Raw genomic sequence first — 14,223 nt, forward strand, 5'->3', positions numbered from 1 at the left:
AGAAGATAATATTTAATCTTTCTTACCTGCTATTCCTGTTAGTCGTTTATTTGCCCTCTGATAGTCTGAAGCTATGAATTTCACTGGTAATCATAACAACGCTCATAATTCGCAAACCCAATCAACCACATAATCAGACAGTGGTTGGCTTTCTTTTGTTCGGCTATACTCTGCTCAGCTCGTATAGCCCCTTTCGTCTGCAGGATAGTTTATTTCTAGATGTGACGAGGATTCCACTGGCAGAGACATCACGTACACTATGCACGCATTCACAAATCAGCTTATGATTCATTCAGAAATCAACTTAGAATGTGTTCAACAATGTTCAAAAACCGACAGGGACACGTTTCAAAGTTATACGAATAATCGATAGACCAACGTGCGCTGGATGCTAGGCGCTTTTTGAAACAAGGTTTTTTTCTTAAGAATATGAATTTGCCCCCTCCACTCCTAGATCCACGGCTGCTGCGCATGCATGAATCTCGCAGCTTGGGCGTGCCAGTAACATTTTTCCTAGTAGCGACTGCTTACACAGCCAACAGCCACTTTTCTGTAGCCAGAACCAGAAGAAGATACTACTCAACTGCGCATGCGCATGATCCCACTCGTAACTGCTAAAACAAATGTAATGTTAACAGTTGTGATGTCATGTTCATCTGAGGCAATTTGTTGTTACGAAGCATTGCATAGTCTCCCTAAAGCCTTTGATGCATTTTGCTGTTGGCAGATGCTTGTATGAGCACTGTGTTTTGTTGCTGTACATGGCACATTTCCTTGCAATTTAAGTTTTATTTTAGTTTTTTCTCTCGTTCATGTTTTATTGCTGCAGTATTATTTTGCAGTAGCAGGATACAGTAATATCCTTTGTTAGAGTATTGGTTCTTACCAGCCAAAATTACAAAAATTTAACTGAGAACAAAAACAATGAAAAATTCCCGGAATTAAAAAAAATTCCCGGATTTTCTCGGTTTTCTCCCGGATGAAAAAAATTCCCCGGTTTTTTCCGGATCTCTCGGTTGTCCCGGGCCACAGACACCCTGAGAATGTATTAAATCGGTTTGAGGGGCTTATAGTGACCTAACATGGCTGTCTTTGCCACTACATTCCCCCTGATCTGAACCCAATAGAATACATATGGGGTACTATAGGGCACCATCTCTGCACCGACAAACCATCGCACCTATAATTTACAGAAACTGTAATGACCAGTGCATAGCGATCAGGTGCCACGTACCTCCAGAAACCTTTGTCAAACAGGATCACTGCTGTATTGCATTCCAAAGCGGGACCAACACAAAAGTGGTCATAATTTATTGGCCTCATCGCGCGTATATAAAAACCAAGAGAACAAACATATTGGATTTGTGAAGGAAAAAGAGGCAATGACTAACATCACTAGTATGAAGTAGAAGTCATAAATGAACGCACAGCTTAATTTGATAGTTTCACAGGATACAAACAGTAAGGAGATGAAAAGCTGTTATGATATTTTTGTAGCATATTAAAATCTTCCTCAAGCCATCACTGACAAGACAATATTTTGCGAATGAGTGAATGTGCCCACTGACAACCCTCTATGCAATGGGGATAAAGTAAACACATTTAATTACAGCCTACTCCTACTCCTACCACATTTGTTCATAAAAAAAGGTTGATTCCAATGACTTACTAATTTCCTGTTGTCATGTTTGTGGGTGGCCTTGCAAAAGCCTTTGATAGCCTGGACTATAAAACTCTATTGTGGAGATTATTAAATTATTATATTAATTGTGACTGCCCTGAACAGATAGACTTATCTTCATAACAGAATTCAAAGGATTCCATTGACAACTGCATGACAGGACTAAAAACAAACAAACTCAGAATGAACTTTCAAAGATGTCAAAATAACTGTGCAAATGCCGAGATGCTGGCTGCTGATACAAGATTATTAACTGGTGTTCTCTCTCTCTCTCTCTCTCTCTCTCTCTCTCTCTCACTCACTCACACAAAGATTGTCTGTCTGTGATGGAGTAACACTAAATAATTGCCAACAAACCCATTTGTATGTAAAGAATACTGCTTATTTAATTTCAACCGCGAATGACGACACCCATATCCACTAAGAGTAAATTCTCTGTTAAAGTTACAATTATTTCATTCACACGGTGTAAATCTTGTCACAAAGGTGAACTTAAGGGATATGAACTGAAAATCAGCGACTGCATGCTACTTTTATAAAATATATCAGCAGCTAATTATAAATAGTGCTAACCTATTGACACTGATCACTTCTAGAGTACTTTATAAATTTATATGTATATACCAATCAGCAAACCATTCAGCTGCACCAAGCAACAGAGTACATAAGAAGAAATATCTTGTAAGGTTTTAGCCTATAGCTCTTGTTTTGAGATGTTACATAATTTAGGCACTGTAATTATTTGAATTAACTGTGAAGAAAAATAAAAATATGGAGAAAAACATGCATTATTATTGTATACTCCAATAACATATCTTATGCAGTCCAAGAAAAAAGGAAACTCATAAACCTGATTTTATTATAATACCAATTCTTGGTAATATGTGTGTGGAGATTTCCTGCTTCTTCAAGAAAAAGGCAATCAACTGCAAACACAAAGAAAAATCACTGTCTACACTGGCCCAGTAACATGTGTGGTGGAGGTGGGAAGAGGGGTATAAGAGAGAGAGAGAGAGAGAGAGAGAGAGAGAGAGAGAGAGAGAGAGAGAGGGGGGGGGGGGGGAGGGAGGGAGGGAAAAAGGACGGGAGGGGAGAGGGGAGGGAGGGAGGAGGGAGAATCAAAAACAGGATCAACAGACATTCTCTACAAACTGTAATGTTTATTGCAACCGTACAGTGAAAAACAATTTCACAATCAGCAGTTGATACAGTAGAGTTTCCTCTCCAGCAAAGTAAAATTAGTTTATTTGCCTGTTAATTATTTTACATTTTGTTTCTTGTATACTGCAAACATAGTAAATATATATATTTTTTAAAATCTGCAACAACTTACCAGCAGGCACGAGGAAGATTACAGATTATTCTTATAAAAAGGAATCACAAATTCAACACATCCTGTACAAACAATACAGACCCTGACATCTTTATTATAAATTATTTGTTATGTCAACAGAATTTCTAAATCAAGACACAGTCACTGCAATCATTATACAGTTAAAATTATCTACAAAGCAGCTGTAACATGTTACAGTACTTCATTATAAATGACTTACATCAAATGCACAATGGAATGACATATTGCATTTCTCATTATTCAACAACAAAATGTCTGATTTGTGAACTGACAGTAAAAAACCTGTATTTCACAACCAGTTTCACACTTTATTTAAAAAGGCACTGATTCATTATTATTAACAATCTGCTCAAAATTTGAGCACTGCAATAAACAGGAAACATACATAAGTATGTATCAAAACTTCATTTCTAAAGGAGCATATATCACACAACACTTGAAGTTTCTCAAATAGTTTTAAGTAAAGGTAGGTAATAAATAATAGAATGTAAAATGCCTACATATTTTTCAGGGAGAGAAAGCCGTTTTAAGAACTGTAAAACTTGCCCTTCGATTATTAAGCGTATTTAGTTGACATATTCTGTTTGACATTTGTGGGGGGAACAATTCTGAAGCTACTGAACAAATAAAATAATAATAATAATAATAATAATACAAAAGAAGAGTGTTTTCTTAATTTATATTAAATGATTTAAAACAAATTTCTTCAAAAGGATAAACATTCTTACAAAATACAGAAATGAGCACTTACATTGTTTGAGACAGAAAAGCAGCATTTACTTATAAACTGTTCAAATAAGAACCCCTGTCAGTCCAACTGCTCGTTCCCGACTCAGTTCTTCTTGTATCAACAGTTTTTCTTCCTTTCGCAGATGATGCCTTTTAGTGAAAGTGCACGTGCTACTAGGACAAGAACTGAGGGAAGAGGCTGTTAAGTAGCTTTCTTTGTTTTAGGGAAAAAGACCAATCCAGTTCCAACAGAATATAAAGAGTGCAAGAATAAATATAAACGATTAATATTAGAGCAAAGTCAATTTTAAATGCTTTGAAAATTTCTATTAGTTTCGTGTAACTATGCTTTATTATTAGCTTATGTTAGCATTATATGTTGCCCAATATTTAGATTTTGCTGATGTTTCATTGAAACTTTTTAAAAGACACTAAAATTTTTTTTAAATGCAGTACATATGCTTGCACTATAAATTACTAATTTAATTATTAATATTTAGAGAATGAACATGTCACAAACAACTATTTTACTTCACTTATTATTCCATGTTGTTGATTTCGCAAACTGGACTTTAAGGTTATAGGAATGTTTTATGTGTGCAGTGCACATTAGTAACAGATATTTAAAATATATGTAGACACTTTTAAAGATTATTCATGAGCCCAGGTAGAAAAAAATGGATATTTAAAAACTCTACAAATTCATATTATGAGCGTAATATTTTATAATACAACAGGAGAAAAAGTGTTGAATTTGCTAATATTGTACTATCCTTCAGTTTATGAAACTGTCATTCTACAACTCCAAGGTAAATATTTGGTTGTGCATTCATGTTTGTAATACTGAGAAGGACTGACAACAAAAGAAGTGACAATATCCTTTTTTTATATGTATACACACAGCATGGGCCCCATTAGGTATTTGTCAGTCTGTTGTCACATACAACCTCAAGCGCGCACGTGCCCACACACACACACACACACACACACACACACACACACACACACACACACACACACACACACATTTAAGTCTGTTTCCATTCACCTCTTTATAAACAATAACTTACAATTATTTATAGCAAGTATACTCTGAAATTGAAGTAGTGTTCCTTTGCTTTCTTCTTTTCTAACAAAGAAGGAGTTCTCATATATACAAATTTCTTACATTAAGTGGCATCAATAATGACGCAAAGAATGTGCAGCTGATGTATATCAGGTCAGGTACTCTGTATGATGATTGACTAAGGTTTATGGAAACAACTCTTAAGAACATCTCAGAGTTTAAGTACCTTGTTCATGCAATGAAATGGCAACCACAATCCATACCAAATGCATGAAAAGTGCTTTTTTTTTTAATCTGCCTGTCATATCCAAGAAGGGAATGGTAAAGGCAGATGCTATAGACTGGGCCAGATAGGAAGGTAACTTCCCCAGCCTCGTCCACTGCCTGATGCATCCACTCCACCTAATGACATAGAAATGGCGATAATTATCTGTTTAGGTATCATATTACAGTTTCATACAAAAGGACAGAATTCAATTTGATGCCTACCTTTAGAGACTGCCAGTAATTGGTTTGTTTCCTCTGGACTAAGTTTCAGAATAGTGTTGAGGACAGGCACCAAACGTGTCCTTTCATCTCCACCCTGCAATGTGACAAACTGGAAGAGGGCACAAAACAAACCAATATTAGTAAACCATGTACATAAATAACATGAAAGTAACCTGGGATCAAGTAATAACACTTGTCCCCTGTCAAAGCCATTTCTGCCACACAAGTATGAAACAATTATGCACAAATAGATGGAGCTGTCTCCTCATTCTTTAGGAACACTGGCTTTCATTATGGAATATAATATTTGATATTATGACTGCAGAACATGAGGATTTGCATTAGATGAAGTGTGGATTACAAGGAATAATTGGCACTCTAAAATACGCCAGCTGACCGTTGCAACACGTCATTCTTGGTCTAAAACAATGTAGACAAAGGTGAGATGTTTACAAAACAAAAAAACACAATAATTGTCACTTCAGAGCGAATATTTAATTCCGTAGACATTTCAGTACTTCCTCAATATGAGTGAGCAAGGCTAAATGTTTTGAAACACACTGATCTCATTTCAGGTATTACACATCTAAGGAACATGATTTAAGCAGCCAAACTGTTTACTGTGAAACCTCCAAATAGTTTAAAAATGTGGGTTGAATCAAGACTCAAACCTGGAATCTGTGGCATTCACAGGCAAGTGCTATACCGACTGAATTCGTGACTTTCCCTCACAGCTTTACATTTGCCAGTACCTCACTGACACACAGTTTGATTCTGTTAGAAAGTTTCAAATCAGTGCAAACTCCCAGAATGACAATTCATTCTGTTCTGTTACTGTTTAGAGCCACAATAACAGCTACGTAAGATGGATCGAAACATTTAATATGGACACATTTCATTTTTGTGCAATAGAAAAGAGTGAAAGTTTGTTTGTGACACAGTATCTGAACAATATGTTTTAATGTGATGGCTTATGTCTTTCAGCTGTATATTGACCAGACTAATATGAAAAATACAGTTCTATGAGTGAATGACTTATTGAGTACTACAGAACTGTACATTTTAACTGTCACGTTTACAGTATTCTATGGGGCTTCAAATAGCTGTCACAAATTTGTCAAAAAAAGCTAATACCTTAAGCAGCACATTCTTGAGATATTCCAGATTGTGAGCATGCTGCTCACGTTCAGCACTGCGCTGATTACGCCTCAATTCGTCTTTGAGCAATTTAGCTTGTTGTTGAGATAAAGCCAGCTCCCTCTCAGCTTCACTCAGCAGGGATGCCAAATGTCGTCCTCTTGCTTCTGCTGCTCTCAACTGCAGTTGAGATCCTGGAGTGCTGCCTGAGGACTTGTATGCTCTCCTGTATTTGTGATCTCTGTCTCCTGAGATGGTACTAAATATAAAAAGCCAAAAATTAGATTATATAAGTCATATTTATAATTTTTCTTAAAATATATTAAATCAGAAAGTTATCCTACTAGTGAAAACAAAGTGAGTTTTTTTTGCAGAGTTTCTAAACAAATCAAGCACAACAGTGTTATACTCAGAGAACAGCATGGGTTAAAAAAAAAAGCACTTAGCACTTTCACTTCGTGATTTTTTTAAATGAAAATGTAAGGAGCTTCAATTCTTAATTTACTCAACATACATCAGAACAATTAAAACTACATAGGAAATACAGCTTTTTGAATAAATGTAGCTTTTGTTCTTTAATGATAGAAAACTTTCACTTGTCTGTGTTTAATCTTGTATTTGATTATTTACAAGCATTGTGTTTGCACTTTTCAGTGGGTGCCATCTTGAAGCTAAAATCTCTAAACACTCTGATATTTGAGTTAGGTTTACAATAAAGCTATCATCTACTTTAATCCCACAACTCTAACACCTTACTTTCATTTGACAACAGACCACACTGCTTTTGCCTTACTTTCACGTTGTACAATGAACTTACTGCTTGCCATTTGTTTGGCTGTTTTTATTATATTTCAGTTCATTGTGGAGTGTCCTCTTTCTGGATCTAGAAATTCTTATGCCCCGAGTTATCCATTTAACTTTATTAGTCATTTTGTTACATGTGATTTAAAGTGGAAAGGTTTCGTTAAATATTTCAAGAAATCTACTTAAAAATTGTTAAAATTACTATTACTTGAAATACAGTTGTTGCAAGGCCATTTACCCTCTCTTAACTTATTTCTAATAGTAACAGAACTTTTTTCATTGAGTTTCCTTTTCATATGGCTTTTATTACATGAAATTTCTTTATTAATTTTTGGTAGTTCAATGAATATTGCAGAGTGGTCAGATATTCCTAAAGCTATGCAAAATTTATAAACATCTCCAAATACGTAATTTGTTGGAATATTATCAATACAGGTAGCTCACTGCATTTACTCTAGTGGGTTGCACGAAGTTTATTCTGAAACCCAAATTGCTTTCAACTATGATATTGACAATGAAGTCAGCAGCTATTACTATCTTTTTCCTATTTTCTTTACCAAGATTTTCAAGCAGGCAAAGAAACAAATGTAAACCCATGTTCATTGAGGCAAATAACTTTGATTTTTCTTTTCAGATAGAATAATTGTAACTCGTTCACTTCATGATTGTTGTTTGGAAAGTCACCACTTAGACCATTTATATTCAAATACATTATGTCGGGACATTCTTCCTATTTATGGTCTCAAGCATTCTCTTCCCACGATACTGTTTCGGTCTTGCCATTTTCGTTGCCAAACACTGTTTCTCGTCCCCATCATTTCTTACAAGTTTCCCCATTTTTCAAAATTGGACATGTATCAGTGAACACTTTACTAAGAATTCTGGATCCTAACCTATTTAAATGAAGACCATCTTAACCCACACAGCTCTTATATTGTTAGAGTTTTTGTTTAAATCACAGTTTATTCTCTCTCTATATTGACCACTGGCTGATCTTCTGCAGATAATACCATATTCTAGACATTTTGTAGTAGTTTCTGGCAGTTTGAATTATGTTTATTGTTTCACTTACAATTCCCTCTTCCATGCTGCTTCTAAGAGAATTTGTACGTATGTCGACGAAGACTCCTTTGTCTCCTTCTGAACCATCCTGCGAGCCATATACACACACCAAAAAAAGTTTCGCATCACCCCGGTTCCCAGAACTCCTGAAGATAGACGTTAACTGTGGATATTGTATCACAGACACAGTTCCTTTGACTGTTCAGAGATGCCACTAAACCCACCCAAAGATGTAAACAACCATGCATGAGCAGTGCCTATTCGACAGAGGGTGTCTGACAGCTGATCAGTTCCCGTCATTCCACCAGAAAGGAGGTACATGGCTCATGTTTCCTATGGTTCAACCATGACTAGATGGTCAATACCGCAGTTTGATCACCTCTGTATTGTTACTTTGTGCCAGGAAGTGCTCTCAACAAGGGAAGTGAACCAAAGTGATGATGTTCGGACGTGTAGGAGATACAGAGAGACAGGAATGGTTGATGATAAGCCTCACTCAGGCCACCCAAGGGCGCCTACTGCAGTGGATGACCGCTACCTACGGATTATGGCTCGGAGGAACCCTGACAGCAACGCCACCATTCTCTTCACCAATGAGTGTCACATATGCCTTCAACCAGACAATTGTTGGAGATGTGTTTGAAGGCAACCCAGTAAGGCTGAACACCTTAGACACACTGTCCAGAGAGTGCAGCAAGGCTAAAAATGGTTCAAATGGCTCTGAGCACTAAGGGACTTAACATCTGTGGTCATCAGTCCACTAGAACTTAGCACTACTTATACCTAACTAACCTAAGGACATCACACACATCCATGCCTGAGGCAGGATTCGAACCTGCGACCGTAGCGGTCACGCGGTTCCAGACTGAAGCGCCTAGAACCGCACGGCCACACCGGCCGGCAATGCAGCAAGGTGGAGGTTCCCTGCTGTCATGGGGTGGCATTACATAGGGTCAATGTATGCCGCTGGTGGTCATGGAAGGCACCGTAATGGCTGTGCGAATCGTGAATGTCTTCCTCCGAGCGATAGTGCGACCATATCGGCAGCATATTGGCGAGGCATTTGTCATCATGGACGACGATTCGCGCCCCCATCGTGCACATCTTGTGAATGACTTCCTTCAGGACAATGACATCACTCAACTAGGGTGGCCAGCATGTTCTCCAAACATGCCTGGGATAGACTGAAAAGGGCTTTTTGTGGATGACGTGACCCAACAACCACTCTGATGGAACTACGCTGAATCGCCATTGAGGAGAGGATCAACAGTGCCTTGATGAACTTGTGAATAGTATGCCATGACGAATACATGCATGCATCAATGCAAGAGGTATTAGAGGTACTGGTGTGTACAGCAATCTGGACCCCGACCTCTGAAGGTCTCACTGTATGGTGGTACAACATGCAATGTGTGATTTTCATGAGCAATAAAAAGGGCAGAAATGATGTTTACGTTGATCTCTGTTCCATTTTTCTGCACAGGTTCTGGAACTCTTGGAACCGAGGTGATACGAAACTTTTTTTTTATGTGTGTATGTTGCTAAAGTGTTTCTTGAACTGGTGGGTCTTGATTCCTGAATGAAATATCTAGGATTAAAGTAGATGATAGCTTTATTGTAAACCCAGATCAAATATCCGAATATTTAAAGAGTTTAGATTCAAGATGGCACCCACTGATAAGTGTTGTAACATAACACTAGTATATAAGCAAAAGTTAAATAGTGCATAAATAAGCAAAAATTAAACAGTGCATCGTGCAAAAATTGTCAGAAACGGGATGTAAAAGGAATTCTATGTTTGAAGTGCAACTTCTGGCTGCATGAAAGGTGTGCGAAAATATGCTTAAAATTTATTAGTGACAATATTCACTGATCATGCAGGATGAAAAAACAACTAGCTTCCACAGTAAGTTTGCAGGAAGAAATTATTAAAAGTGCTTCGTTGGGACACTGACACTTTAAAAGCAGAATTATCAGTGCAGAAGCATGGAAATTGTGATCTGAAATGCAGGAAAATATATTTTTGTTAGATAGTTGAGGTGAGAGACGAAAATAATATCAAAAATGGGTGGCTGGTACACTTCTTAGGTCAAACAACAAGGCTGCTGCACCTGCAGAAGAACCACAAATAAATGCAAGTGGAAAAGTGTAATATACAGAACAAAAAATTTGAAAGTCTCAATAATGAAAAACAGAGTGAAAAAAAAAAAAAAAATGAATTTCTTGTTGTAGGCGATTCTCTGCTGAAAAATGTGGCACAGCAAAATTTCACAATGCACGTTAGACCAAAAATCAGGACCCACTAATTGGTTGGTTGGTTGGTTTGGACAGTAAAGTGACCAAACTACAGGGTCACCTACCAGTTGAACAAACACATTAGCAACATATATAGCTCACAGGATGATTCAGCAGATGCATCTTGGAAGGATTACAAAGGAGTCTCCATCCAAGTAGGTACAAATTCTCTTAGAAGCAACACTGAAGAGGGAATATTAAGTAAACTAGAAAATTAATCTGAACTGCCAGAAACCTCTACAAAATGACTACAATTGTGGTGAGTGGTATTATCTACAGAAAATCAGTCACTAATCAATATATAGAGAGAATAATTCATAAATGTGGCAAAGATGTTGATGTAACAAAGTATCATAGTACAGTGAATCCCTTTGGACTCCACCAAGAAGCTGAGTATCTTACAGATTTTACAAAAGCCACAATAAAGGATGTGGAAAATGTTATCATTGAAAAATTAAAACTCTGCTGGGTGGGATGGTATACCCATTAATGTTATTAAAATGGTGTGGGAAACAATAGCACTTCCCCTAACTAAAATATTCAACCAATCTCTTGAACACATATAGCTTTCCTAATGTTTTGAAGTATGCCAAAGTCAGACCTCTTTTCAAGAAAGGGTAGAGGGAACATGTGGGAAACTATGGCCCTCTTTCTATTCTTCCAATCCTGTCAAAAGTGATAAAGAAAGTAGCTGCAAACCAAATCAAAAATTTTATTGTAAAAATGATATTATAAGCAACCAATATGGATTTCAACCATGAAAAAACACTCTGGCTGCAGTGAACAACTTCATTGAAAAGATATGTATATCACTGGATCAGAGGAGTAAAGTTGCAGGTATCTTCTGTGATCTCACAAAAGCATTTGACGTCGTGAACCATGACTTGCTTATCTACACATTAGACAAATACAGGATTAAGAACAATGCTCTAAACTGGCTCACGTCATACTTACACAACAGAAAACAAAGGGTAACTATCACTTCAGAAGCAGTGAATTATTATTGTAAATGGAGTACAATATCACAAGGTGCCTCAAGGCTCCAATTTGGTGCCAATCCTGTTCCTATTCTACATAAATGACTTACCCATAAATATAAATTCCCCATCAGTTCTATTTACAGATGGTATCTCTGTTTTAATTGAAGGTAACAATGCAGAAAAAATTCTGAGTTCCATTGTAAGCACTCTGGATACCTTGGAAAACTTGCTCCAGTTAAATGGATTGAAACTAAATGTTGCAACAAACCATGCAGTACATTTCAAAACCAAACATTCAAAATGTGTGGAACTTAAATATAACATAACAATCAACTTATGGAAGACATTGACCCAGTTAAATTCCTACAACTAAATGTGTACAAGAACTTAAGTTGGAATATACATATTGACTTTCTATCAAATAAACTATGCTGTTTTGCATTTGCAATGCAAATAGTAGCAAATTTCACTGAGATGAGTACACAAAAAATTATCATAGTTATTTTGAAACCGTTATTAGATATGGTATAATTTTCTAGAGAAATTCAAGTAGAGTACCTCACAATTACTAAAACTGCAAAACAAAATTGTCAGATACATGTGCACTAAGCAGCAAACAGAGTCTTGTTGCCCATTATTTTGGAAACTACAAATCCTAAAGGTTCCCTTCACATACATTTATGAAATTATAATCTTGCTACACAGCAGACAAAAGTTTGAAGAGAATAATTTCAACCACACATACAACATGCAAAATAAAAGTAATTTTATGCTACCCACACACCAGTTGCAATTATATGCACGGACTCCACGGTGTACAGGGATGACAATATAAAACAAATTAATGGGCAAAAACATGTTAATGTTAAGCCAAATTTTAAAAACTGGGCTACAGCAGATTCCATGGGAGAAACACAACTTTTCAATAGAAGAATTCATGGATGATGAAATGATAATTTGAGCAAGGGGTAATTAAGTGTTAAGATTTTATTGTATGTGTGCATAACAAAATTGTATCTAACAATGGAAACTCCAGCACACACACACACACACACACACACACACACACACGTGCACATGACCGCCAAGTCTAACACCTTGGGACGGAATGTATTATTGTATTATTATTATTATTATGCTGTTTGTTAACGTCAGTTGTTCTGTATTTATGGTTAAATTTTACGAAATTCTGACAGTCTCCTGTACCTTAAGCAAATGATTTACATTATGAGACAAATAAACCACAATTCCCAATATCTAAATGCTGCCTGACAAAATGTTTTGTACAACTGTGAAAAATCAACCTATGATTGATTAATATATGCTATCTTTACAGCAATATCAAAAGTTGCAACAGTTTCCAAATGTATGTTCTATTAGTTCCTGAAAACGAGAAAGTAATCTCTGCCACTAAATACATGTAATCTCTGCCACTAAATACATCAGTGCAATACCAGAAAGTAAGTCTTGAGCAATAATTTTGTTTTCTGCAGTTATCTTATTACAGAAGTAATTTTAATCAAATCAAAAGGAAAATTCACCTAAGAAAACTACAAAATTACTGAAAATGTGCCAGTGAAACACACTTCACCTGTTAGGAAGCATGCCTAGTCCCATGACATAGGGGAAACAAGTACAAAAGTAAAGGGATTTGTTGATCTTTGGCAGTTCAAATGGACAGGGAAATGACAGTGAGGGATGAGACGAATCACCTTGTGCACTATGTGCGTATACCTGGTGGCCGCATTCAACATGCTGAAGAGGCTGTTCGAGCAAGCATTGGGGGGAACAGAATGCAACCAACTGGCACATGTAGAAACAAATGATGCCTGTTGTCTGGGCTCAGAGTTAATTCTTGGAATATTCTAGTGATTGGCAAAGAAGGTTAAGAAGGCCAGCCTCCCTAACAAAATTTCAATGAAGCTCACAATCTGCAACATTGTCCTCAGTACTGATTGTGCCCCATTGGTTCCAAGACAAGTGGAAGGTACGAACCCGAGACTTCAATCGCCTATTTCATTAACTTGCATCACAGGATTGAGAATTTCAGGGTCCCCATAAATGGGCAGAGGAGTGCACACGACATTTTTATATTAGGAAACTATTCACCCACTCCAGAAGATAATACTTGTACGAGAACACAAAGTTTTAATGTATAATTCAAAGAAATGTAACATCCATTAAAATCTGTGAGATTAGCGGCTGAAGCATTTACAACAAAGGGCCAAATTTTGACATGCCTCTTAAAAGCAGTAGTGTTCATTTAACTCTTAAGTACACAAAAAGGATAAAACTTGAAACTAACAGAAATGAGATTTATGGTGTAAATCTAACAAGAGTATGAAAAAGGATAGGCTAATGGGAAATGGAGGTGGCGCATCCATCACAGTAGACAAGAAACTCAAATCTGACAAGATAGAAAGTAAAGTTGCATGCGAGACAGTCTGGGCAAGACTCAGCATCAAGGGTGGGCACAGACTCAATTTTAATTCTTTCACTGACCACCAGACTCACTCCCCAGTGTAACCAAGAACTTTCAACAAAATTCAGTTGATAGTACATATTTTCTCCAACGACACTGCTATCATTAGAGAACACTTCAGTTTGATAGTACATATCTTCTCCA

At 36.8% G+C, this 14,223-nt stretch overlaps 1 protein-coding gene across 1 annotated transcript in view; it reads right to left on the reverse strand.

The window, feature by feature from the left end:
- Window positions 1-2,821: 2,821 nt before the first annotated feature.
- The window catches only part of LOC126161823 (nucleoprotein TPR-like), a 302,767-nt gene continuing 291,365 nt past the window's right edge, over window positions 2,822-14,223 (reverse strand). Inside the window, exons 19-21 of the mRNA XM_049917927.1 lie at window positions 6,454-6,715; window positions 5,320-5,428; window positions 2,822-5,232 (exon numbers count right to left, since the gene is read on the reverse strand). Of these exons, the coding sequence (XP_049773884.1) occupies window positions 6,633-6,715 (83 nt within the window). The 3' untranslated portion in view covers window positions 2,822-5,232; window positions 5,320-5,428; window positions 6,454-6,632. The remainder of the gene's footprint in view (window positions 5,233-5,319; window positions 5,429-6,453; window positions 6,716-14,223) is intronic.

Source organism: Schistocerca cancellata, chromosome 2 (genome assembly GCF_023864275.1).
Source record: "Schistocerca cancellata isolate TAMUIC-IGC-003103 chromosome 2, iqSchCanc2.1, whole genome shotgun sequence".
NCBI lineage: Eukaryota > Metazoa > Arthropoda > Insecta > Orthoptera > Acrididae > Schistocerca > Schistocerca cancellata.